General features: G+C 39.7%; 1 protein-coding gene across 1 annotated transcript in view; it reads left to right on the top strand.

Moving 5' to 3' along the window:
- Positions 1-24,685, top strand: part of SPTBN5 (spectrin beta, non-erythrocytic 5) — a 100,869-nt gene that overhangs the window by 37,867 nt on the left and 38,317 nt on the right. Inside the window, exons 32-37 of the mRNA XM_074867849.1 lie at positions 414-524; positions 1,692-1,871; positions 5,846-6,049; positions 7,292-7,441; positions 19,884-19,988; positions 20,964-21,149. Of these exons, the coding sequence (XP_074723950.1) occupies positions 414-524; positions 1,692-1,871; positions 5,846-6,049; positions 7,292-7,441; positions 19,884-19,988; positions 20,964-21,149 (936 nt within the window). The remainder of the gene's footprint in view (positions 1-413; positions 525-1,691; positions 1,872-5,845; positions 6,050-7,291; positions 7,442-19,883; positions 19,989-20,963; positions 21,150-24,685) is intronic.

Here is a 24,685-nt window from a genome sequence, read left to right as displayed (position 1 = left end):
TTAAATTTTTATCTAAAGATGGTTCACAGATAGACCACCTGTATCCCAAAGAATAGCCTGAAACTGGTTGTTAATGCTACTTTAAGAATTCACTGTGTTTCACTGCAGTAGCTATTCCAGACTGATTCCAAACTCAAAGTCTGTAAGACATTCTCCTGCATTGTCTGATCAAGGAAAGACTTGAACCTTCATCTCTCACAGTCCAGTTAGGTAGCTTAATCAGTTAGATACTTACAAGTGAGTTACTAGGACAGAGTTTTCTGACTTCCTTTTACCTATCATAGTTGAGTAACCCAGAATGTCCTTAACTGCGCAGTATGAGTTGCACTACACAAAATGACTAAAGATGGCTTGTAGTGTGTTTTGCTTGGAAGTAGAAAGTAACAAAGCTTTCTTTGATTTCCTTCTTCTAGGAGAAGTCCAAAAGTATTCCAGATGATGTTGCTAAGGACATGAGAGGTGTGCAAACTCAGCTCCGGAACCATGTGGCCCTGGAGCATGAGCTCTCTGGGAATGAGCAGCAGGTAATGAAAGCAATTTGTGGTCTTTAATGTGTAGCCAACATTCAAGTTTCCAAGACAATCATAGTAATAATCTGGTATTTTAAACAAAATTGTTACAGGCTCTCTCTGAGAGCCTGGAAATCTTCAAGGATCTTCCTTAGTCTTCTGCTTTTTTTAATATGTTCAAGGTTTGATGGCAATGATAAAGTGGGTCATTTTAAACCTTACAGATAAGGGACATATTATAATAAACGCTGACTATTGAAGTGATTCATAGGGATATTTTTGATCACTGTTTGAAATGTACAATTATGCCAGCCTTTATGATGTGTTTACTGCCTTCTTCAAAGTGTCCAGGTGATTACAAGGAAAAATCCAGAATTTGTTCTATGTGCAGAGAAACTGTTTATTCAATGAACATAAAATGCATGTATTATTTACAGAGAATTGTAGAAGGAAGGATGAAGAAGCAGTCTGGAATTTTCAACAAGTTTAAAGGGATAGGAATTGGACTGTGAGAAACAATTATAGGGCTCATTATACAAACTTGTGAAAAGTTTCAGCTCATGAGAACAGCTGTTGTTTAGAAAGCTTCCTTGTGTATAGGAGACTTGCTTAGCTTCAACTAGACCAATAAAACTAGTATGAGTTTTCTTTTCATCCCTTTGTTTAGTAAATGGAATGATATAGTTAACACAGCATGCATTATACTGAGATTACTGAAGTAGTTATCCCAATATCACTTATCAGTGGCCTCATATCTTGGCCTTGTGGCAGATAACACTAGAATTGATCCCACCAGCTGCTTTTTACTTTTAAAGCATGAGATATGCATGAAGAGAATGAAGTCACAGTTAATCTATATGGTCACTGTAGAAAACAAGGTATGGTTGGGTATTACGTGCCTTACTCGTGTAATAAATGGTATAGTAAAAAGAAGCAAAATCTGCCTGCCTATTTGAAAAAAACACTGTTGTGATGAGCCTTAGCAAACACTGGATGTCACTGTTATTCCATAGAACTGAAATGAGGGAAGCTTTTGTTTAGCATGAGTAAAGTTAGGTCAGAAAATGTTGCTCAAATTGTAGTTTCATGTACAATTAACATAGCCGTTATCATAACTTTTCTGGTATTAGCTGGATCTTTATGACTCTCTTTCCTACCCTCCTCTTCTGTCCCTGTGTATAGCTGCAGGAGCTGATCCACTCTGCAGATCGTGTGCTGACCCGTTGCTCAAAGAAGCAGGTGGAAAAGCTGAAAGCAAAGCAGCAGGCGATAGTGACGAACTGGAAGGCTCTGAAGTCTAAAGTGGAACTGCGCAAGAAACTTCTGGAACAAGCATACAAGCTTTACCAGTTTCAGGCACATGTAAGCACCTTTGGTCTTCTGTCCATTGGTACACAGGGGAAAGCTGCCTTCAGCGTGTGTGTATCATAGGTGTACTTCCAAGCTGCAGAGGTTGATGTAAAAGGCTGCAGGTGCTATCTGTGTTATTAATCAAATATTTAAGTGCTTGTAGCTATTTAGAAAGATGTTAGAGGATAAGGATCTTTTACCTTCTGTAGGAAGGAAAGCTGGTATCCAGCTGTGTATGGGATAATTGATAGTTATCAGAAGCTGTCATCACTTCAGAGGAGTAGCAGTAGTCTTTCCAAAGACTCTGCAATTCCCACTGAGTAAGAGTGATAAAAATAGATGTTAGACTTCTATTTATAATGGATAAATGTTTGCGCTCTCTCTCTCAGGGCATGCAATAACCCTCTGTTAACTTACTTCATGGAATGTGTCATATACAACTCACTGGTCTTTGCAGTAACCTCTCAAGTTGCTTAAACACAGTGACATGCATATATCAGCATAATATCATCATCTGCAATGCACAGTAGCTCTGTCTCCAAAGAACTCAGTAGGTCCCTGAGCTATGATTTGCCACAGAATACTTTGCAAATGTCAGTAGTCTTACTTGAGCTACACCACCACAATTTAGTAGATTATTGCTGCAAGTACTGCAGTAGCAAGTACTAAAACAGCAAGGGTGCCCCCGTTTATCATGGAGGAAGTTGCTAATGTAGATTTCTAGAATACCTTTACAGTTTTTTGTATTCTTAAATTGTTCCAGGTGTAACTTCAGTGTCAATTAAAGATACCTCTGGTAGTTCACATTCTGTTTCTATCTTTGCTGGGAAGCAGAGAATATTCAGAGTGTGCTCACCTGGAAAAAACTTTTCCACAAGTATTTCTTAAGGTTGTGAGCTGGAATTAAGACCACAACAGAATGTACATAATGCTTTTGTGTTAGCATGAGAGACTTCTGCACATTAGGCTAATCCAAGTCTCTTAAAGAGTTCAAACCAGCATTACCTGCCATATTTCATCCACAAATATGTTGTACAGTTAGAGATTAAGAATGTTTATGGCACTTTTGGTTTTTATAGGGTTTGGTTTTTTTTTTTTAACTTAAGAATCCATTACCTTGTGCAGAACTGTTGTTGGGAAAATAACAGGAATTAGAATACGATTTAAGGAAAATTAGAGTGACACTACTAATGTAGATGAAAGGTTCATTTGTCCACTGTCTTTCTGGCAGTATCTAGGAATGATAGTAAGAACAAGGCAAACTTTTTCTAGTATGTAGATTATTGAAGCATTCAGCCTGGGGACATCTTCATCAGGAGATGGATCTTGATGGATTTATCCATTAAAACATAGTCACTCAGAGTTCACTTCGTTATTGATTTGTTTCACAACTTATGTCATAAATTTAGTTACTGACTTCAGATAGAAAATGTCATGTTAGTGGGGGTGCTTTTTTCATTTTATTGCTGGAACCATACAAAATACCTTTGGTTTGAATTTTGTCTGAAATCTGTGATCTGAATGGCAAACCTATAGGCCATTTCTTATTCTGGCAGTTTGTCCTTTCATCTGCATTGGTAAATTTACAAGCAATGAACACCTTAAAAATATATGAATCTGACAGTGCTTAATAGAGGGCTACACAGTGCTTTCTTAACATCATAAAACAAAACAACAAAGGCAGGTGACTGTATTCTCAGTGGCATGACTAGATGGGATTATGCCTCAGGCATGCCCTGTCTCTCTGATGTCAGTCTGCTGGCAAGAAGCATTCTTGATCCTCTCAATTTTCACCTCCTTTCCTGACAATAATTCTCGAAGAAGTGAAGAGCTAGTTCCACAAATTCAGTAAGCTTGTCTTTCTGCCCAGATGGGACAAGACAGGGTTATACAGCCACGTCTAATGAATGTAACAATCTCAGCAGCTCTAGCGTATGTTAGAGCAGCTTTGCTGCAGAACATCCCCAAAATTGCTGAGCACAAAGAGGCAACTTTGCTCCCTTTCCTCTTTCAGCTGTGCCAAGATGTCCACAAACTTAATGTGTTACACAGCTGTTCAGTGTACCTTCTTCATTAGATTGTTCATATGCAGTCCACGGGGCTTTTTCATTATGAAATTGTACACAGATTTGAATTGAAACAAAACCAAATCAGCCTTTTCATGAAAGGAGAATTCCACACAATACATCTCCTTGCATCCTATCAAGTACGATTTTAGGACAGAGATGGCCCTAACTGACAACACACAGTAACAGCAGAGGGCTCCAAATCTTCCAAGAAACTGTCAAGGAAGAGGAATTTAGACATAGACTCAAAGTATTTCTGAATGATCTGAGGTTCTTATTCTGAAGTTTGTGCTAGGATCTGCATGGTCTCTGTCAGACTCTGCTTAGGAGTTTCCTGCAGACTGATGCCTAGTCTATCCTTAAATGTTGCTGACAGTGGCAGTCCAATAACCTCTTATTGGCTGTTGACTTGTTCCATTGCATTAAATATCCTATGAATTTTTTTCCTAATGCTTAGCTTAAAATCTCAGGGAGTCTTAGACATTTGCAGTGCCAAGTGCAATGTCAGTGTCTACAGTGACATCCAGCTGTGTGTGAATTAGTTCTGCAAATCACAATGACACCAACACATGTGCACTACTTGGGTCCCTTTAGAGTCATTTAGTAGCTGTGTTCACTGGCTTTAAGAGAAGAGTATCTTGGCTTTAAAATCTAAACTCCTAGGATGCCAAACTGGCCAATTTCAATTTTGTGGTGCTTTTCTGAAAATATTTTTTCCTGGCTGGATGGTTCACAAGCCAGCTTTGATCTGTACAAAATTTTGATGATAGGGATAAAGTCATGGGTAAAATGGAACAGACAAGAAGCTATTTCCATTACATAGTTTCCTTCAGCAGAAAAGCCAGCAACCATTCACCTTCTCTGCCATGAAAAAGCATTTTCCATCAGTGGTTACTATACACAACAGTTTTTTTAAAATACACTTAAAAACTAAAAGACCATTTACTACCTCAGAATTGAATCAACTAATCCAAACACAAACTATAACAAAACTTAATTAATCATCCCACATAATCTTCAATACAGTTTCTTGCAGTCCTATTTTTTACCAGCTCTCACATAAGAGCAAACACCTATTACAGATTGAAATGAGATGCCTAAAGCAAACGGACTGGTGAAGATGCAAAATCAAATGCAGAGAAAGACATGCAAAAAATGTTGAATTATTTTTACTTGCACAAGTTTCTTCAGTCACAGTCAGAAAATAATTCTCGGAGATTTGTTTTAGAAATTTCTTGCTCATAATTGTCTCAGCTGAATGCTTCAGACACTTTGAAATATTGTAAATATGTTTATCGGTTCATCAGATTTTGAAAGTAAACTAGCATTACATTCTTGTTCCTTCCAGAATTGTTTCTGTGCCAATCTCAGTCATATAGTTCCACAAATCAAGAGCTGAATCTGCATACCTGATGTACTTAAGCAATTTTTTCTGACCTGTGAATTGCCTTTTTTTCCACCTCTATTAGATTGGGTGCATTTGTTTGTCACTCTCATTTTAGAATATGTGTACAACTTAAGTTTTGAATAGACTTGTATTAGACAAACCTAAGTCACGGAAAAGTAGATGATATTGTTTTATCCTCTGTGAAGGAATAACACCAGAAAACATTTTTGGAATGATGGACTAAAGGGCAATAAGTGTTATCATGTTGCCATTGATGTGATATAACACAGTTCAGTTATGATATTATAAATCATGTATGATTTAACACACTGTATAGAAGTTCCTGCAGTCATATTACCCACCCTTGTTAAAATTAATAGAAGTACTCTAAACCTTAATGAAATATTTTCTTTCTTGTCTGTGATTTTATTACCTACTATTCACTTAAAGTTGAACAGTCAGCCTGTGATTTTCCTGCCTGATAACCCAAGCTTGAGCTATAACCTCAACTTTCACATTTTCTCTGGTTCCAGGTATGGGACTATTTCTCATGGACAGCAGAAATAATAAGGGAGATGAGAGCCAAGGAGACTATTCGGGACATATCTACTAGCAGCCTGAGACTTACCCAGCATCAACAACTACTGGCAGAAATTGAAGCACGAGAAGAGAAGTATAGTCATGTTGTGCAGCTAGGACAGTCGCTCTTGCAAGATGGGGAAATAGGATCAAAAGAGGTAATTGAAACTCATTTTTGTTCAGTCACACACATTCAGCTACTCAACACTAGTGTAACTATCATTCTATACTGTATCACACTGTAAGCATACAAATGCGTGTGTACGCTCACACATTATCCATATGCATGATCTACGTTTGCCTCAGTGTGTTACCTAGCTTGGGCACAAAACATCTGTTCCATTTCCTACCTCAGCAGTAGCTGAGGGCTGGCATCTCCTGAAGGCCCACTGCAGCAAAGCTGAGCTCATTTGAGAAGTTTGCTATGTTCTGAACAATGGAGACAATTCTACCCACTTCCTAAACTGGGTTTTCACACAAATACTATGCTTCGTATTGCAGTGCTATATCCATACCAGACCAGGCTGGGCAAAAAAACTGTCAACCAAATAATGAAAACACTCAAACATATCAGAGAGTTTAAAGATTAATTGAAACATTTTCTGTAGTAATGAATTATGCTGGTATATTTAACTCCCTGGCAATGAAAGATGGAAATCAAAATGTCAGTTTACTCAAGACAAAAAGCTTCTATGGTTCTCACAGCATTATTTCTTTTCCAGTGCCTACTAGTTTACTTCTCCCTTGACAATTCATTAACATACCTCTTGAATATCTTCAGAAAACTGTGGAGTTCATGCAAACTACTGTCCCATCTGACCAAGCTATTTCCTGAAAATTTGTTGAATATTGCAGTGTATCACTATAGTAACTAGAAATCTTCCTGACTGTTATGTCCTTTGCCTGTAGAAAAATGTAGGAAAAAAATCATTTATAGAAGGCCTGTGGATATACAGAATTTGGAAGCTGAAATTGCATGAGATCTAACATTGAGGCATGTATTCACTGATTAGGAGAATATGCTATGTTGATAACTTATTTAAATATCTGTCCTCTCCCAATTTGAAGTGCTGTAATTGCACTGTTATGACTAAAGATAATGGAGAATTAGGATTTGATTCTAGAAGGTACCCCTGAGAAACAGTTACCTTTCTTTGCTCTTTGCTTGGGCTGCTGTGTATGCTGTAAGAAGCACTCCTTCATTCCTGAAATGAGGCACCTTTGATTATCTCTCTGCTCAAAATAAGTGCTAGAACTTGTTCTACTTTTTTCTGTTTGATAATGTTGTTGCAATTTAAGGAGCTTATCCACCACTCCACTTAATCCTTTCTCCTCCCACCTTACCCTGGTCCAGGGGGTATAAAGACCAACATTAGTTTTTCATTGGAAATTGTGTTCAGATTCAGCAGAAGCTACAGGCTCTGTTGAAAGAGAAGGAAAATGTGTACAATGAATGGAAACAGAAGAAGGAGTGGCTGGAGAAAATACACCAAGAACAAATGTTCTACAAGGATTGGGATCATCTGGACATGCTCCTGAACTCACAGGAGGTGAGTGAATTATAAACTTGAAATAAGCAGTTAAACTCTTCAAGCATTTGAACCCTTCCAGACTAAAAGGGGCACTACTGTTCACCTACAACGTAAAATCCTTGGGTCTGTGTATAGACAAGGCATTCTTTTTATTGTTATTATTTGCATGTGGTATTACTTGGAGACAGTAGCAGAGTACAAGACCCCCCCCTTTGTTATGGAGCTTAGGTGTGGAACCAGAAACAAAAAGATGATTCTTGCCTAAAAGGTAATTCATTGCAAATAGATATAAGAGCTAACAGATGAGAGTCACAACAGAAGAGGGAGACAACAGTCCAGTCTTAGTTTGCTTCACAAACAGGTCTCAGCATACCAACTGCTTAACCACTGGCAAATTGTTTTGTAGGCTTCAGAGAGAAGGGAAATTGTAAAGCGGGTTTGAAGGAGGACAGGGAGATTATTTTGCGGGTGTTGTTCAAAACTTCACTCCTGGCAGAGGGTTAGTGCTGGGGAAATGCAACTAGTAGAAAATGGATGTTGGCAGTGTGAGTTAATCCAGGGAAAGGAATTGATTTCTTAGTTCTGCAAGGGAGTTGATAGCAGTGTGGAGAACAACTATGAAAGAATTTGATTGTAAGGAATATTTGTTTGTTTGTTTGCAGTAGAGAAAGAAGAGCTAGTTAAAAAAGCCCTCTCATTAAAAGGTAGGGCTGATACAATTAATATAAAGAGACAGAAGGATGTTCTTATTATCATCATTTTGCAGCTCTTGAAATAAATTTGTTTCATCAATATTAAATTATCTTTTGTCTCTCTCACACTTTCCTGGATTCATGGAACTATTTAAAGAGGTTCCAGCTTTAGGTCTGACATTTGCTATTACAAAACTGAGTGCAGAATTCATACGTCTTTTCTAGTCATTGTGCAAATTCATGGATTGATGGATTGCTTTAACTGTGCTGAGGCTTGGCATGCAAACCACATCAAAAGCTGCCAAGCTGAAGGGTTGAAGAAAAGCTGAAGGAGGTTGTACCTCTGAGTCATTTCTTATTAAGAAAAAATAATTCTTAATTCTCAAAGACCACTGGCAGCATAATATAATGGCTCTCATATATAATATAAATGCTGAGTTCTGTTTTCCACCAGTGCTTTGCCACTGGCACTAAATCTTTTGGAAAACTGACCCTGAGCTGTGCCATACAGTGATACTTAACCCTTTGGGACACATGCGCTTGGAGTCTTCTGCTACTCATTCCTTGAAGGAAATGTATATCTTCATAATTCCCTACAATTAAGACCCTTGGCAATTATGGCCTGCATTCTGAGTTTGTGCCAAAGCACGAAACTGAGAGTTTCACCTAGGTTCAGGTTTCTCGTGTAAAATATTCCATAGTTCTGCCCATTAAAAATTTTTATTTGTTGCTTAATTAGCAAATGGCCCAATTTGCATTATATCTCTCTCAATTCCCTACCAAGCAATGATACATCATTGCTAACATCGTGCATGGGTAGCATAATCAGGGAAAGTGTAAACTCTACAAAATTTTGGCCACTGTATTCTTTTTCTTTTCATGAAATGGAGATCAGCCAACCTGCACAGGCACTGTGACTACAGCATCTGCTCTGCTGTATACTGGAGAGGTAAACGCATAGGAAGCTACTATGGATTAGTGTCTCTTCTTGCCCCTCAGTCATGAGTCCTGGTTGCAAAAGACTATATTACTCTTACATGAAAAGGGTTGTACCTGGCATTTTCAGTGTGCCCCCAGTCCATTCTGTACAGGTAAACTGTACTTCATATTACCTATTTATTCAGATGAATTTACCATTGCCATATGCAGTGATGTAGATTGCTACAGAAGGGGCGGGTGTTTATCACAGACTGAGTAAATTCTCTTGGTAGGATCAGTCACAGTCCCTGTCTCCTACTGCAAGTTTCTTCAGCCAAAGCAAAGCCTGAGAAAGAGGGCTGAGACCTTGAGGACCATGAAGGGCAGTTCTATTATCAGAATCTTTCTCTCGTATTTTCTCTATGAACTTCCAAGGAGCCTGGTATTCAGTTGCTCTTGCTGTGACTAAGTGTTCAGAAAGTGGAACAGTAAAGCGTAGCTACTTGGCTGTCCCTCCCAGCACCCCTTCACACAGATGACATTTTACAGTCAGGAAGAATGACGAGAGAACAAGGAGAGGGGAATAATGACAAGTTGGTCTTGTCCATGCAGGTATAGAGAATGAGGGAGCAACAGTCGTCATATGCTCTTACATTCCCTCCACCACCCTCTGCATCTGATATTTTTTTTAAAAAAAGAGCACTCAGGTTGAAAAGAACACTCTAGCTGTGGAAAAAAAAAAATCATAAACTTCTTGTTTCTCATTTTTTGCTTATATTTAATCCTCAGAAGATTACAACTGATTGAAGAACTGTTCCTTTTGTGAGAGGTCTGTGCATGTAAAGAATTACAGTTGCATGCTCACAGAGTTACTGTTATAAAATAGAAAAGTAGGTCACAATAGTGTGACCATATAGACAAATGCCCATGATATTGCAGTCAGTGACCAAGTATCTACCTGCAAGATACCAGGGAAATTACAGGATGCCATGGATTTCTAAATTAGTAATCTGGATATCACAATCAGCCATATGTTTCCTCCTTCACTGACACAGTCCCTACCATCACCAAGCTACCACAACACCTAGAAGAAACTGTTATGGATTAATGCTCAAATTCAATCCAGGAAATGTATAAATGCAGTTAGGTGGGAAGAAGAGATGCTGAATTTGTTCATATCCAAGAATGCAAACAAACAGATCCTCAGTGATCAGTGAACATTCGGGATGAATTTCAACTCTCAGTACTCTGGATGCACCAATTAGGCCAGTACTATGAACAGCTTTCCTTTCAGGAATTACTAGCTTTCCTCCATCATAATAACTCACTTCTGTGTTGTCCATTCTTGTCATCTTGGTTTTAACCCATACTGAGCAAAGTACATGAAGAAAAGGCAGCTTGCCTCAAAGCTAAAGAGTATTGGTGAAAGCACATCTCAGCTGTACTTCACAAATTCCACTGCCACCTGCTCATTTTAAATCATATTTTGCTGTCTTTAAGTCAGTTTTACTGATTTGAGGCCTGGCAATGTTGGCGATCACTTCAATGTCAAGAGCAGTGTCGGTCCACATAAATAGAGTGATGCAGGTTTAGGATATTGTGCTGCTGAGAAGACAGAGGCTATATGTGTTCACATACAAAATAAGCTGTATCTTTGAAGAATTTATGGGATTAAATCAATAAAGAAAGCAAATCATTGCAAGAAGAGACTCACTTGCTGCTGTTCATGGAAGATCAGGAAGGAATTTACCTTCTACTGGATTTTAGTCCTTCCTTAATATGCAGTGCATCAGCCTGGCCCTGAATAGAAACAGCAACATTGTTGTAATTCAAGTGTCCCCCATTGCTTTTGTTCTCACATCTCGAAGTGTGATCATTCTTCAAATGGGATATTCCTGTGCTGCAGGACTCGCATCTAAATGAGGGAGAAAGAGCAAGAACCACTAGGCTGTCTTTTGCAGCTGCCATCATCTGCCTTATGGATCAGTGTATACAATTTGACAGTGAACTGAGGTTCCTTAGTTACTATTTGTATTTTACTTCTCTGCATTTGAAGAACAAGTGAAAGAAGAATGTATTCCTTTTGGATGGAGTTCTGTTACTACTATATGGAGTTAAAATGTGGCTGTGTAGTGATGCAGACTCTGCTCCCTAGGGAGACAAGCAGGATAGTAGGAAAGCAGTCCTTTCAAACGTGTTTTCAAAAAGTATTCAGCCAAGGCATCAATTGAAGACTCTCAAACCACTTTCCCAATGGGAATTTTTTCATTTGCTGCTTTCAGAAAGGACAAAAGCAAACACACATTCAAAATGGATTCCTATTGGGCAAACAAATATAAACAATCTCTCCAACCCTTGTGTTTCTCCTGACTTTTGTGTTTGAGGCAAAGCTCAGTCATGTGCATTTCACTTTGCACATCTGCAAAATATGTGTGTAAGAAAGCAGCTTCTGCCATCCCATGATTTTTCAATCCGTTTTTCCTGGTACTTCATATGTCTTAGTCCAAGTCTTTCCCCCAGCAGCAGGGAACAGGGGCAGGAAGAAGGCAACAGAGGAGTGTTTTAAACTAAGAACTACTACTGAGAACTGCTCTCTCATTCGCTGTCTGTGCCAGTGTGACAGGTTTGACTTTACGCCAGCATCTTATATTACATCCAAATTACTTAAACCTTCGAAGGATTTCTGCAGAATTTAGTCTAAGATTGTTCTATGCTAAAGAAAATAGAGCACATGTGGAGAAAATTAGGCAAACATCTATCTTAAATTTTTTTTTATTATGGATTCAGTTGTGCCATTGCATGGAACTGTTGTAGGAAACTCTCCTAAGACCTGCAAACTGAGATCTTGCCATTAGGAGTACAGACAAGCAACAGCTGAAAAAGAGAAAGAAGAAAAAAAGCAATTTTTGCTTTGAGCAGAAGCAGTGTCCAGTACACTCTCCTCTGCTCTAACCTTTTCATAGCAGCAGATGCACTGCTCAGGTTAGCTGCTTTCTTTTTTTTTTTTTCACAGATGAAATAACAGCGAGTTTGCAGGCTGTCTCTGGCAGGCGTTTTTGGCTCCCTCCTACTCTGTCTGCAGTCTCACTGTCAGAACACTCGGGGAGCAGAGCCTCATGCTCTGTAATTTATCTTTCTGCCCATCCCACACTCATATCACTTTGCAGACGTGACAGGCAGTGGTAGCAGTATTAGAAGAGCTGGGCGTTTTTATTTTGAATGTGGATTTTTTTAGTTTATACATTTTTTACTGGAGAATGTTTATTCATCTCTCATTCCTTTGCTTCAGAGGAAGAATGGAAATTTCCAGTGCCAAAGGAAAAAGGATTAGGAGTTGGTTTTAAAAACAAGGGGAAAGGCAAGTTTCTGTGGCTTTGATTTTTGCATCGTTTAGGACTAAACTTCAGAATGTCATGCAGGGACCATCGCTGCAAACTTTCATCTGCAACCTATGTCTCCACTGTGGAAGTGATGCTGTCTTCCAGCAGAATGACCCCACCTCCTCCTTTTGAATCTGCTGTGCGGGACAGGCCTTTTCTAAAGATGCCAGCATCAGCATGGCATCCTCCCACTGCTCAATCAGTTGCAGAGCTTGCTCCAGGAAATGCCAGCTCACCACCAAGCAGTGTGTCTTCTGGAGCTTACTGTTCAAGGCTAGATGTCGTCCTGGCATACACAGACCGGAGAAGAGGTTTCGGGAGCTCTAGTCGCTGTGTCAGTCGTTCTGATGAGACATCCAGGTGTTTCAGTCCTCCCAGGGACCCTCAGGGCCATGGATATGAGGGTTCTGGCACTCAGTCAGCATCTGCATCTTACAAGCAATATTCAGAAAGAGAAAAAAATGTTCATCGTATTTCTCCTGAAAAAAACAGTCCCTTGAAGCTTGCTGTATCTTTGCCCTCTGATGTCCTTTCCTGCAAAGCTATGCCAAGCTGGACATCACGCCTAGACGTTGATCTGTCTGCTATTCCTGCTGTTCCTACACTCCGCAGCAAAGATCTGCATGCATCCCTGGAACCTTGTGATTCTCTCCCACCCCAACAAGGCTGTAGCCAGTGCAATGCCCAAATGCCAGACCTCCATGCTTCAGTGAAGCTCTACATTTCAACTTGCAGCTTGATGATAAAGCCTTTTCGAGCAGATTCCCATGGAAGCAGTCACGCTCATTCAAGTCTGCTCATGCCACAATTAGAGAAGGTGCCTGAAACGCCGGCTGGTCTCCCTACAGGATCTCAGAAAACAAAACAAGGCTTCGCTTCAGGTGGGTCGCCAACCCTTCAAATCACAAGATTTCATGTGACTTCCTCTAAGTATCCTGGCCTTCCCCAGCAGACTGTCTCCAGAGATATATGGCTGTCCCCAGCTGTGCTGACTGGAAGAGAAAATTCAACTAGTGGGAATGAGGTCACAAGCAAGGATTTAAATCCAGAGCTGATTGTCTTTCAGAACCACCCTTCATCTAGGCCAGAGTTTAGGAAGACTCCGCGTGATGGTCTAACACCTGCTCACCACAAGGTTTCCAAAATCACCCTGATACTTGCCACCCCTTGGACTGCTATGCCTATCCAGGTGGTAAGAGAATTTAGAAGAAGCCCAAGTCCAACAATCTTTATCAAAACACATGATTCAGGTATAGCTGGTCCACCCTTTCACCCTGTGGAGATTGGGGCTGGCCTCTCTCTCTCAGTGAATCCAGTTTGCTGCACAGGATTGCTTCCTAGCCATTGGGCAAGATCTGGTCTGAGATCTTCCCAGGAAACATGCACTCTAAAAAGTGTATGCCCTGACAACATTTTGACAAACATACCAGCTCACACCACGTCTTCAACTCACAGAGACACAGAGGGTGCGTGGTGTCCATCTATCGCTGTCAACATTGCATCCTTTGGATCTGGAAGGAGAGTGGTGAAGATTTCCATTCCATTCTAGGAACATTTGCAAACAGAAGTTCTAAGTTGTGTTAATCAAGCCACGTGGATTTCTTTTTGTATGCTTCCTGCCATGTTCTCACTCCCTAGAGGTGACTTCTGGGACAATCAGAAAACTAATTGTGTTCTGCTGTCACTGAGGCTGCAGCTACAGCTTGATCTATCCTAAGTGAAGCTGAGCGCTCTGATCTGATCAAGCACTTAACAAATGTTTCTTTTTAACCATTAGAGTACTATTGTCAACATGACATGCTAAATACTATGCATGTGCATATTGGGCCATAGTTCTCAGCACTTTGAAGGTTCAAGACTTCAGAGCCAGGAACTGGTTTTCTTCTCTGCTAGTTGGGCTGGGACCTGGGACAAATCCTCAGTGTAGTTTTTCTTAGCTTTTTCTGTTTAACTGTCTTAATTTTCTTATTTTTCAGATTATGCTATATTTCTAAATGGTTAATTCCTGGTTTTGTAACTTTTAAAAGTAATACTTGATCCAAACCCAAAATATTTAAGTGTGTAGGAAGAAATCACTTTTTTTTTTCCCCTTAGAAAAAGAGAGGCACCACCCTTTCCTGAGGGAAATGAAGGGAATTTAGTCTCCATAGCATCTCAAATCTAGACATCCCAGCAAAGTTTCTAGCAGTGAAACTATGGAGAGTTTAAGAGGAATTTAGTCTGCCTTCAGACAAATGTTTCATACGTAAATATTTTAATGATGATGTTGTATAGACATAGGATTCTGGTCTAACACCTACTACTTACAGGATAGGAGTCGAGCTTGTGGATTTTGAAGAAGGAGGGGATAGGTGAGAGGAGGAGATCATACCAGTTATGAGAAAACAAATACCGACTGCTCTCTGTTTTTCACATATACACTTCTTATATCAGATAATTATATTGTTATGCCAATGAGACAGCATGCAGTGGGAGGGGGGAAGGAAATTTTAAATACATTTAACATTAGAATTTTGCATCTAGATTGTGAGGTCAGAGGCCAATACAGTAGTGTTAGTATGATAAAAAAGGTGTATGTATTTTTTTTATAAACAACTTCAATGTGTTTTATTCCACTTATGGTTAGAGTATGATACCTTGTTATAACTTTTACTGAAATGAAACAATAGTACAACATATTTGTGAACCATATATAATCATGGTATTTAGCACATTTATTTACTTTACTAAAACAAATTTAATTTTTTTCATGAATTCTTTTTTGTATTTACTTTTATCAGAAGTAAGTCAAATCAAACCTTGTTGTTATCCATCTGGGCAGAGAGTTTGGACTTGATTACGTGCTTTAAGAGAAGGCATTTACAACTGGGAGTAATTCTGGCTTTTAGTACATGCTTAGAACTGAAAGATTTTCAGTGGAATTCCAGCAATCTCAGCAGCAAGCCCAAGGCAGGCAGCGGGGGGCAAAATCTTCGCTATACTGTGAAGAGTAGAAGCAGGAGAAGGAAGTGGATTTGCACAAATACTTAAAATAGTTTATCTTCTAGTAAAATAAAAATGATGCTTCTTGGAAGACAAATTTCTTTTGGTGCTGTGTCAGTTTCCAGTGTGTATAAATGTGCAGTTGTGGCATCCAAAGAGCATAGTTATCCTAATGACTAAAATGTTTCATTCAGTATTTCTCCAAAAGCTGGAGTTGGCATGTACTGTCACGTAAGTGTGTATATAGTATTATTTTATTTAAAATGAACAATTTTAATTTTTTTTAGTTGGACTTTGCATTTAGTTCTGATTAACTTGTATGTAAGAGGTCTTATGACAGTGTGGCTGAACTTATGCAATGAGCTCAAAAATAGTGAAAAAATCCAGTTAAGTAGGGTTAAAACCTCTGTTTCTGTGCTTTGCATTGTTAATAACTTGGCTATTTGTTACATGCTCCATTTCAAATCTCAAAAAAGGCCAAGTCCATTTTGGGGTTTTAAGCATCTTTGCAAGTCTTCACTTAAAAATGGGTCCATGATATAGCAAGTGGTCAAATCTTTGGTGTTTTTTGTGGCTAAGCATTAAATTCCTGATGATGGGCCATGATTCATAACAGAAACAAACTTGAAAGAAAGTTTATACCTGCTGTGTGCTGTGGGAGACCCTGGTAGGTTACCTGAGGAGAGCTGTGCAGTGTTTTGTATTTGAAATCAACATGTCCCATTCAGAGCAGGGGTTTGGGGACCTGTCTAAAAATATGCCAAAAAAATTATGTAATTGGCCACAGGCCAGCATTGTGGTGTGGAAGCCAGTTTCCATTCTGCTTTCAGATTCGTGTAACAAATGCTTAAATGAAAAAAAAATGTTGCCGTTCTGATTCTAGCAATTGCTGTTGTAAGATTTCTGTTTAAAAGGCAAATGGAAAGTTTTTAACCTCACCAGCTCTCCAAGTAGCACTGTTAGTGCTACTGGGGCTGCTTTCTTTTAAGCGTGTTGCCATTGCCTGTCCTGTAATGTACATACACAGTTTTCTTTTGCACCAGTTTTCTTTTTGTGCACCAGTTTTCTTTCTCAGTATTAAAACCTGGGTTACCAAGAGCATTTGCATGGGCTTCTACTTGGAGGACCTAGTCCAAAGCTTTCAGAAGTCAAGAGAACTTTTTCCCACTGCTGTAACAGCTGAAGGAATGGGGCTTTGAATGCTCGGTGTTATTTGTGTATTTTCAGTGGGAGCAAGGCACTGAGCACTCCAGTGGCAGCTGCTTATGACTCACCATCCCACACCCCTGCTCTCAAATGTTTCTGTTCTCGTTTTCCAAAGAAAGTAACCATCTTTACTAGTAGATGTCCCTTGCCTTTTCTTCTGCCACAGATATATAAGCAGAAAAACTAATGGCTAACCATGTCTCCAGGTCTCACAGAGTTTGCAGTTTCACTGCTAACAGTTACTAAAGGTCCTGGAGTGATATGTGGAAAATTATGGGAATTTTCTGTTTCCTCAGGTAAATCTTTTTTGACCAAAAATGGTACGTAATCCATAAAATATGACAGAGAAGATACAATGCTTTTAAAGCAGCATTTAAAACACCAAAATAGAGGTGCAGCATGGCTGTATGTTTGTGTACCCTGAACAGGAGTTAGATTCAGCCAATAACTTTTTATTTCGGTGTTAGTAACAGCAGTGTAAATATGGACGGTAATTATAAGTGGTTTAACAAAGTATTACAGTAGACAGACATCTTCCTCCACAAGAGCAAACCAAATCCAAAAACACTCTAAGAAAAAAAAAATCTGTCATCATTTCATATACTTGATAAGTAGGATAGATCAAAGGATTAAAATTTGAATGACAGAATTGTCATTCACCTGCCTTCTGGTGGGGGTTGTATTTAACATCCAGAGGCATAACAGAAGTGTTAATGTACTTCTTTAAGCATCCTGATGATTTATGGGCCAGACTTACTAAAAACTTAGGTCTGTTGTACAGTGGCTTTCCCCTCTTCTTGGCAGTGATTACAGTGTTGGGTTTTATTCACCTTTCTTCTCAAACTCAGCATGGATTAGTATAGAGCAGTTTGAACATCTGGCCTGGGCACTATATTCTTCTATGCATTTGTCTGTATAGGCAAAATATTCCTCTCTAACTCCCAAAAAATTAATGACAAAGGCCAAGTCTGGCTGCCAGTTGTCTTAGCCACAGCTGCCAAGGAGGGCTGAGTGGTGGCAGCAGTAACAAGATCCATCGATCAGCTGGAGATCAAGGCAACAAAGAGAGGTAATGACTGAAAACTGGGGTCTGTCCAGGAGGACCAGGGTAGGGCTCAGGCCTCCCCTCAACGCAGGGCTGGGGCCAGGGCTGAGCCTCAGAGGGACCCTCAGGTGGGAGCAGGGGTGTGTCGTCCAGGGGATGGTCAGGGCTGCCAGAGCCTGCTGGTGGACTCAGACTCTGACAAGTAGGTATGGATTGGATGCCCCTGCACATAACACATGGCTGGGAAACCTCTCCTTCAGAAGATGCTCTGTGGGGTTAAACAGTCATCCAATACTTCTGTGCAGACAATGAACATCATTACTGGTTTTCTACAGTAGCTGCCTAAGAATATCTTTTCTCTCCTATAAAAAACACCCTGTAAGACAGAACTGTAATATTTTGCAAAGCAAAAGATATCTCTCTAGATGTTATTTTACCTGTGCACATCTATGGTTTTAAGGTACAGATTTACCTATGTTCTTTACCAGCCCTCTTCTGAAACTATTAGTGGTTGTGTTGTTTCACCAATTATATTCTGTTTCTTTCCTGCATCTTAGTTCTTTCACACTATATCACTGATCTCAAATTCTTCCATCACTGCTAATTGCACTTCACCCACGTAGAGTTACTGGTTGGAATTTCTCATCCTTTTCCAAATACTTATGATTCTATGAGCTCACTAAATGAATTACGCAGTGCTATGTCCCAGCCGATAAATTTAGTCCCTCATAGCAGCGTGAACTCCAAAAGTCTGTCCAGTCATATTCACTCCACTGTGAACCTTGTCCACAGGTAATTTTTCTCATGTCCCATCAGAGCCTCTGATTGGGATTTTTGTCCTGCTGTTGTCTCATCATTCAATAAGGGAAGAAACTGTGAGCAATTAAATCCACTGGAAAAAAGTAAATTCCTACTGCCTGCAGAAAAGCGCTTTTTTTTTTGTTGATAATAGATAACTACATTGTTTCTTCGTTTGCATTTGACAAAACTGAACATAACAGAATGCATGAGAGAAGTAACTGGGCAGTCAGCTTTCTTAATACCAGAAATGAGTCAAGAAACACTGTGGTGCCTTAGAGATGTATGTGGATTAGTTAGAAAAGGTCCTCACAGTGTTAAAAGCGAGTAGAGCAGAGGTCAGTTTCCTTAAAACTGCATTCGTTATTTTAGACTAAGGTCTTTCTGCATCAGACACTGACAGGACAGACAGTATATAAAATTAATACAGGCAAGTTGGAAAGATGGCCTGAAAAAATAACAGATGTAATGTACTTGGTACAGGTGCAAGCTATGACATTTTTCAGGGATAATCAGCTGCATAAATACAGGATGGGGACAAGCTGGTCTGATAGCAGTTCTTCTGAAAAGTTTCTGGAAGCTTATAGTAGATTGTGAGGTGAACTTGAGTTCATGGTATTGTGTAAAAGATAAGCACCATACACAGATGTGTGCAGAAGATTACAGCTTAAAAGGCACACATAAGCTCTCTGCTGTCTTCACTACCTTCACTCTGGCAGCCTTATTGCTTACTGATATTTATTGCATCAAGTATTGGGAACCCCATTTCAAAATAAGTGGAAATAGAGAAAACCAAGAGGAAAGCAATAAGAATAATCAAGAAAACAGAGCCTTTGTAGAATGATTGATCAGATCAGGGTGGTTTTAGCCTAGAGAAGATAGAAATCACAGTATGCAAAAAGCCTACAAACACATACAAGGCTGAAATAAATGTAAAAGGAATTATTTCCTTAGTGTGATAAATAAGGCAGTATGTAATGAGGTCAAGACTTAGCAATGTTTTTTCAAGCTAAATATTTGGAAAATCTTGCTAATGGTAAAGGTAATGAAGCACTGGAATAAATTGCCCAGGGAGGCTGCAGAGTGTCTGTTATTGGAAGTCTTCTAAGAAGGACATCTGTCAGACACAGCAGTGTAGATCTTGCTTTGGATTACAAGGATGACTTAGACCTCTGGAATTCACTGCCAGCCTTGTGACTTAGTGATTCTGATAAGCAGTGATAGGTTATTTTCCTTAGCGGGACCTGTTAATGCTTCTCTTTCTTCCTCAAGACCATGAAACCCTACTATTTGATTTCTAATTTCAGTTGTCTCCTGTTCCCTTTTTTTTCCTCTCAAGTATACTCTCAACTGCAGAGTTAATACCTCTTCTCACATTTATGAATCAGATTTATGTGATAATTAATCCACTGAGAAAAATATTTAACTTTTTTTTATAGATTTATTTGAAAAGCAGTGACCTCGGAAGCTCTGTAGATGAAGTAGAACACCTGATAAGGAAACATGAGGCTTTTGAAAAGCTTCTGGCATCACAGGATGAGAAGGTACAAAAATTGACAACAAATATTCTACCAACCCATGAGCTAGAATGATTATTTTTAAAATTTCTTTTAATATGGCAACACATTAAATTGCTGACAGGTGTGATATGCCTGATATGCTTGAACCAAAAAGAAAATGGGGAAGCTTGGTGAAATAAGAGGCAGAGCAGTGGGGAACAAGTGTTAAACACTCCATGCCCAAGTCCTGCCTGTATTGTCTTGCAGTAGACAGGAAAACTGCTTAGTTGAGTTGAATAGTGGGACTCACTAGAGGAAGTATTTAAAGCAGGTCATATTGTGTGTTATGGATATCAGAAGTTTCTTCCTTTTTCATAAAAAAATCAGTAGCTTTTAAAGCAAGTAAAATACAGTAGGTCAGAGGGAATGACTTGTCTAATTATTTAAATATATATTTGGTATACAATGTCTGTACCAAATTGGCTAGGCTCTTTGCACCTTTGCAACAGATGCTGAATTGCTCACCTGCGTGTAAAGGAATCTGCCTGGCTGGTGGCCACTGCTGGAATTCATCCAGGCTAGGCTAAACTCAAACCTGGGGCTGTGCCTGGGTTCCCCAGAAGGAATGAGCTCCCAGAACCTGTGTCAGCTCCCTGCCAGACTGTTGAGAGCTACCTTCCAGCACCTGATTTCCAAAAGCAATAAAACCTGAGCACTCATGGGTGTCAGGCTTACTCCATCATTCCTTGTGCTGGATGATCAGTGGCATAGGGACTCCTGAAGCTACAGCTTTAATTCATTTAAGTAGCCAGGGGACACTGCAGAGACCAATGACAAGGACATCATCAATGTAACAGTACAGGATGAGGGTGGGGGGAATGCTGGTTACCTTGTCCCTGCTATTCTTGGTTCCTTCCAGAAAAAAAGGAGGATCTTTTAGGTATGGAAAGGAGCCTGGTTTTTGTTTCTTTCACACCGTTTGGAAGCATAAAAGTAATTTCGTATTTGTTGCCTCCTCAGATGATGTCTCTTCAAGAACAGGCAAGCAGGCTAGAAAAGGTTGGTGGACTGGAAGGGCTAAAGATCCAGCAGAAACTGAATGCCATTCATGAGAGGAAGCGTCAGATCAAGGATCTATCCCAGAGTAGGAGAGAGAAGCTGCAGACCGCCCTTCTTCTGGCACTTTTCTACCAGAACTTGAAAGAGGTAAGAGTGTTTTAGACTAGGATGGGGGTGGAAGGCAGAGGAGCTGCCTGCTGGATGAAGTGTTCACCCTTGCCAGAGATTAGGTGGATTGATAATCTACTCTGGTAGATTACTCCTGCCACACTCATGCAAAAGGCGTGCTTCAGTGCTGTTGTGGCATTGTTGTGGCATTGTGCCCATTACAGCTTCTTTACACATCAGGACCTCTGTTAAAATAAAACTAATGAAAGGAAAACTGCCAGTTACTACCTTATGTTTCCTTTGGTAGGAAAGAAAAGATATTTCAAATCAGGGTGAATACAAAGTGGAAAGCATTATGACAAGGGTGCCAAGCTTTACTTGTGGGTGTTCACTGAAGGCCTTCAGAACAGTGCTGTAACTTAGCATAGCTCTTCAGCTACTGTAGACTGGTCTCTGCAGAATATGTTAGTTCCTGTCTCCTGTTCTGGCCTTAGTCCTGTGAGCTCTGCTCCTGACACTACTGTTGGAAAGACATACTAGGTCAGTCTTTCAAAGGGCAGCACAATGTGTGTGACTGAATAACACGCTAGCATCCAGTGTGCTGGTATAAACAACAGCTTGCAGGTCCAGAGGGACATTCGCAAATACTCTTGCTGGTCTGGTATGCACTTCTGCTGTTGCTGCATCCCATGGAACATCCTCCATGGCTTAAAGAAAAACCGCAGGTTCTTGTCTCCTCCCAGCCCATGAAAAAGACACATGTCCTGACACAGGTCAAATTATGTTTGTCACCAAAGGAGAATGAATGCCTGTAACATAGCTGCTGCTGACAACCAAATTTATTTCTCCCCCCACCCCACTCCCTGACAAAATAATCAGACATTTAAATACCCTCTTCTTTGGCTACACTAAAGAGACAGAGCACGTGCTAGTTTTTTAAAATAAACTTTATCAGGAATTATTTACACTGCAAAATATTAACTTGTATTATTTGGCTATACTTTTCCTATCACATGAACCAGTCCACCAGTCATGACCAGTCCACCTTGTGGGCTAGCAAAGGGGATTGGATGGAGTGGATGGTGCATTGCACATTGCTAATATTTTCAAAAGAACAATGTACCTCTGATGGAAAGGTCACAGAGCTACAAACACCCTCTTTGGTAGAGAAACTGTCAATGCCCTCCTAGAGATACAATCAACCTACTAGGTAGGAATAGTTCTCCATTTCTTCCCATATCCTTGTAATTGTCAAATCAGTGTTTGGGCTGGGGTCCCCCTTCATTCTTGAATCACACACTTATAGCAGAGGATTTGGCCCCGTATAGTGAGGAGCATTTCCCTTTTCTCATCCACTTTCTCCACATAAATTCAGCCAAGAGTTCTACAGGGAGTTTTTCCTCTCAAACTACCTGTTCATTTACCTCACCAATCTAAATTCAGTGCCTGCTGCTGTAGAATGTGCATGCCACCAAGGAATTTAAAAAAAAAAAAAAATTTACAGCAGTGTCTCTCTTCCTCTTTGCTGAATAGAATGGAATGTTTAATGTGATTTTAATGATGTTCTGGGTGTGTACAAGTTCATATATGAGAATAGTCCCCAAAGGGATGTTAAATTGCAGAGATGACTTCTGAGTCTAGCTGTGAAATCAGTGAGGTCATTGCTTATTCTTACTTGTTAGGAGAACAAGTCCCATAGCTCAGGTCCCACTCCCCTGAAAAATCTCTCTCCTGCAATCATCTTGAGTTATTTCTATTGATCAAACAGAACTTTTTGTGTCAGCAGAAAATAGGGATTACTGTCATTATTAAAAGTCTCCTAGTCAGTCTGTAGAAGCAATTACAAAGAGAGCTGCGCACATCAGTACAAAGACAACACAGTCTGATTACTGATGAGAGAATGGAGAACTTAACATCATATGGTCTCTTAGAAGGCTAGCTGCTGCTGTTTGTACCCTTTTCAGGACACGGGACTTTTTTTTTCTGCACAAAACCCACAGCAACTAACTCAGGAGTTCATATGCAGCTCACAAAATAGGACACAAAATAGCTTTTCTAGCCCTGAAGAAGTGAGGCAGACTTAGACACTATCCTATTGTCTCAAAGTCTGTACCTCAGTGTTAACATGGAAGGCAAATGAACAGGTTGCCACTTAGAAATATGTGTATTTATTTTATTGCAGAGGAAAGGTCATAAAGTTGAAATTTCTGATGTCTAAAGCTGGCTCTGAGTTTTAATGCTGACTCTGAAACTTGCTCATCATACTAGTATCACTTCCTTTCCCTTTCACTCTCTGTACAAGAGAATAAAAACCACTTCTTTCTCTCAGAGGAGTGAGAGAGAGAATTAGTTGTTATCTCTAAATGCCTAGAAAAGGCACATCCCTTTATATGCTTTAAATATATCTGTTATTAAAAATCAGTGTAATTTGCAAAAAGTTTGTGCTGTTGAGGTTACAGTAACTGATATTTTGAAAATGTAAGTTTCTAAATTGATAGTGCCCACGGTTTTTATAAGTCCCATAGAAATAAGATGGTCCCATGTGCCTACACTGAGCATAACACTAGACTCTGTTGTCTTCAATAAAATGAAAATGCCTGTCCAGACAACTGTAAGTCTTGAGACAACAGATCAGCCTTGCTCCACATCTGAATGTGGGCATGGGGCCAGAAGGATCTCTCACTCTCTAGAGCCATCCTAAGTAGGCCTTAAAATAAACCAAGCTGCTAAGAGTGCAGATGTGATTTTTTAAAATTACTTTGTTTGGTCTGTCATTAAGTTATTGCTTATTATTAAAGAGTAGGAGAGAAATCGCCCTTTAAGTGACTATATACAGGGGATTCATTTGTTCCTCATCCTAACTCCATGGATGAGCCTCTCCCATACAAATGAGAAGTCAGTTAAGTGATGTTAAAGCGTTAATGTGTGGCTGGGTAATGGGAGAAGGCCCTAGCTCGTGAGGAGGGTGTCAGAAAGGAAAACAGCAGATGACAGTGTGCTGTCCTGGGCAACCTTGACATAAGGCTCCTGTTTGAGTCTCTAACTGTGCTTTGGAGGGGAACAGTTTCTGGAGAGCATGCTGCTAGTGAAAGCTATTTCTGTTATTGTTTATAGAATTTCAGCAGCTGAAACAACACTTCAAATCATTAATTAACTGAGAAAATCCTCCAGTTGTCAAGTCTTGTGTGCATGTAGCACAGTTCCACAAGGACAGCCAAGATGCTTTGAAACTGATAAAGCTGCCTTCAATTTGCTGTTCTTGTGTTGTCAAAACATTGGGTTCCTTCAGTGGTCTGAGGACAACAGGATCAGTTACAACACATGTCAAGTGTTCAGTTCTCCATGTTTTGATGGATAGAAAATATTTCCTTCAGCTCTGAGGGCTAACGTTTAGCAGACTTTAAAGAAAACTCTGGAAAGCTCACTATCCTATAGTCCATTTTATTCTACATACATTCGAATCCCCTAAAAACTAATTTCCTGAGAGAAACACATAATCCTTGCTTTGTTAGTCGTCATGGTTCACCTACTTGTCTGAATCTGATGTTCCTGACTAGATCATTTTCAATTTTATG

This window comes from Strix uralensis, chromosome 4 (genome assembly GCF_047716275.1).
Source record: "Strix uralensis isolate ZFMK-TIS-50842 chromosome 4, bStrUra1, whole genome shotgun sequence".
Taxonomy (NCBI): Eukaryota; Metazoa; Chordata; class Aves; order Strigiformes; family Strigidae; genus Strix; species Strix uralensis.
The sequence above is the reverse complement of the archived record's forward strand: the minus strand, read 5'-3'. Positions and strand labels throughout refer to the sequence as shown.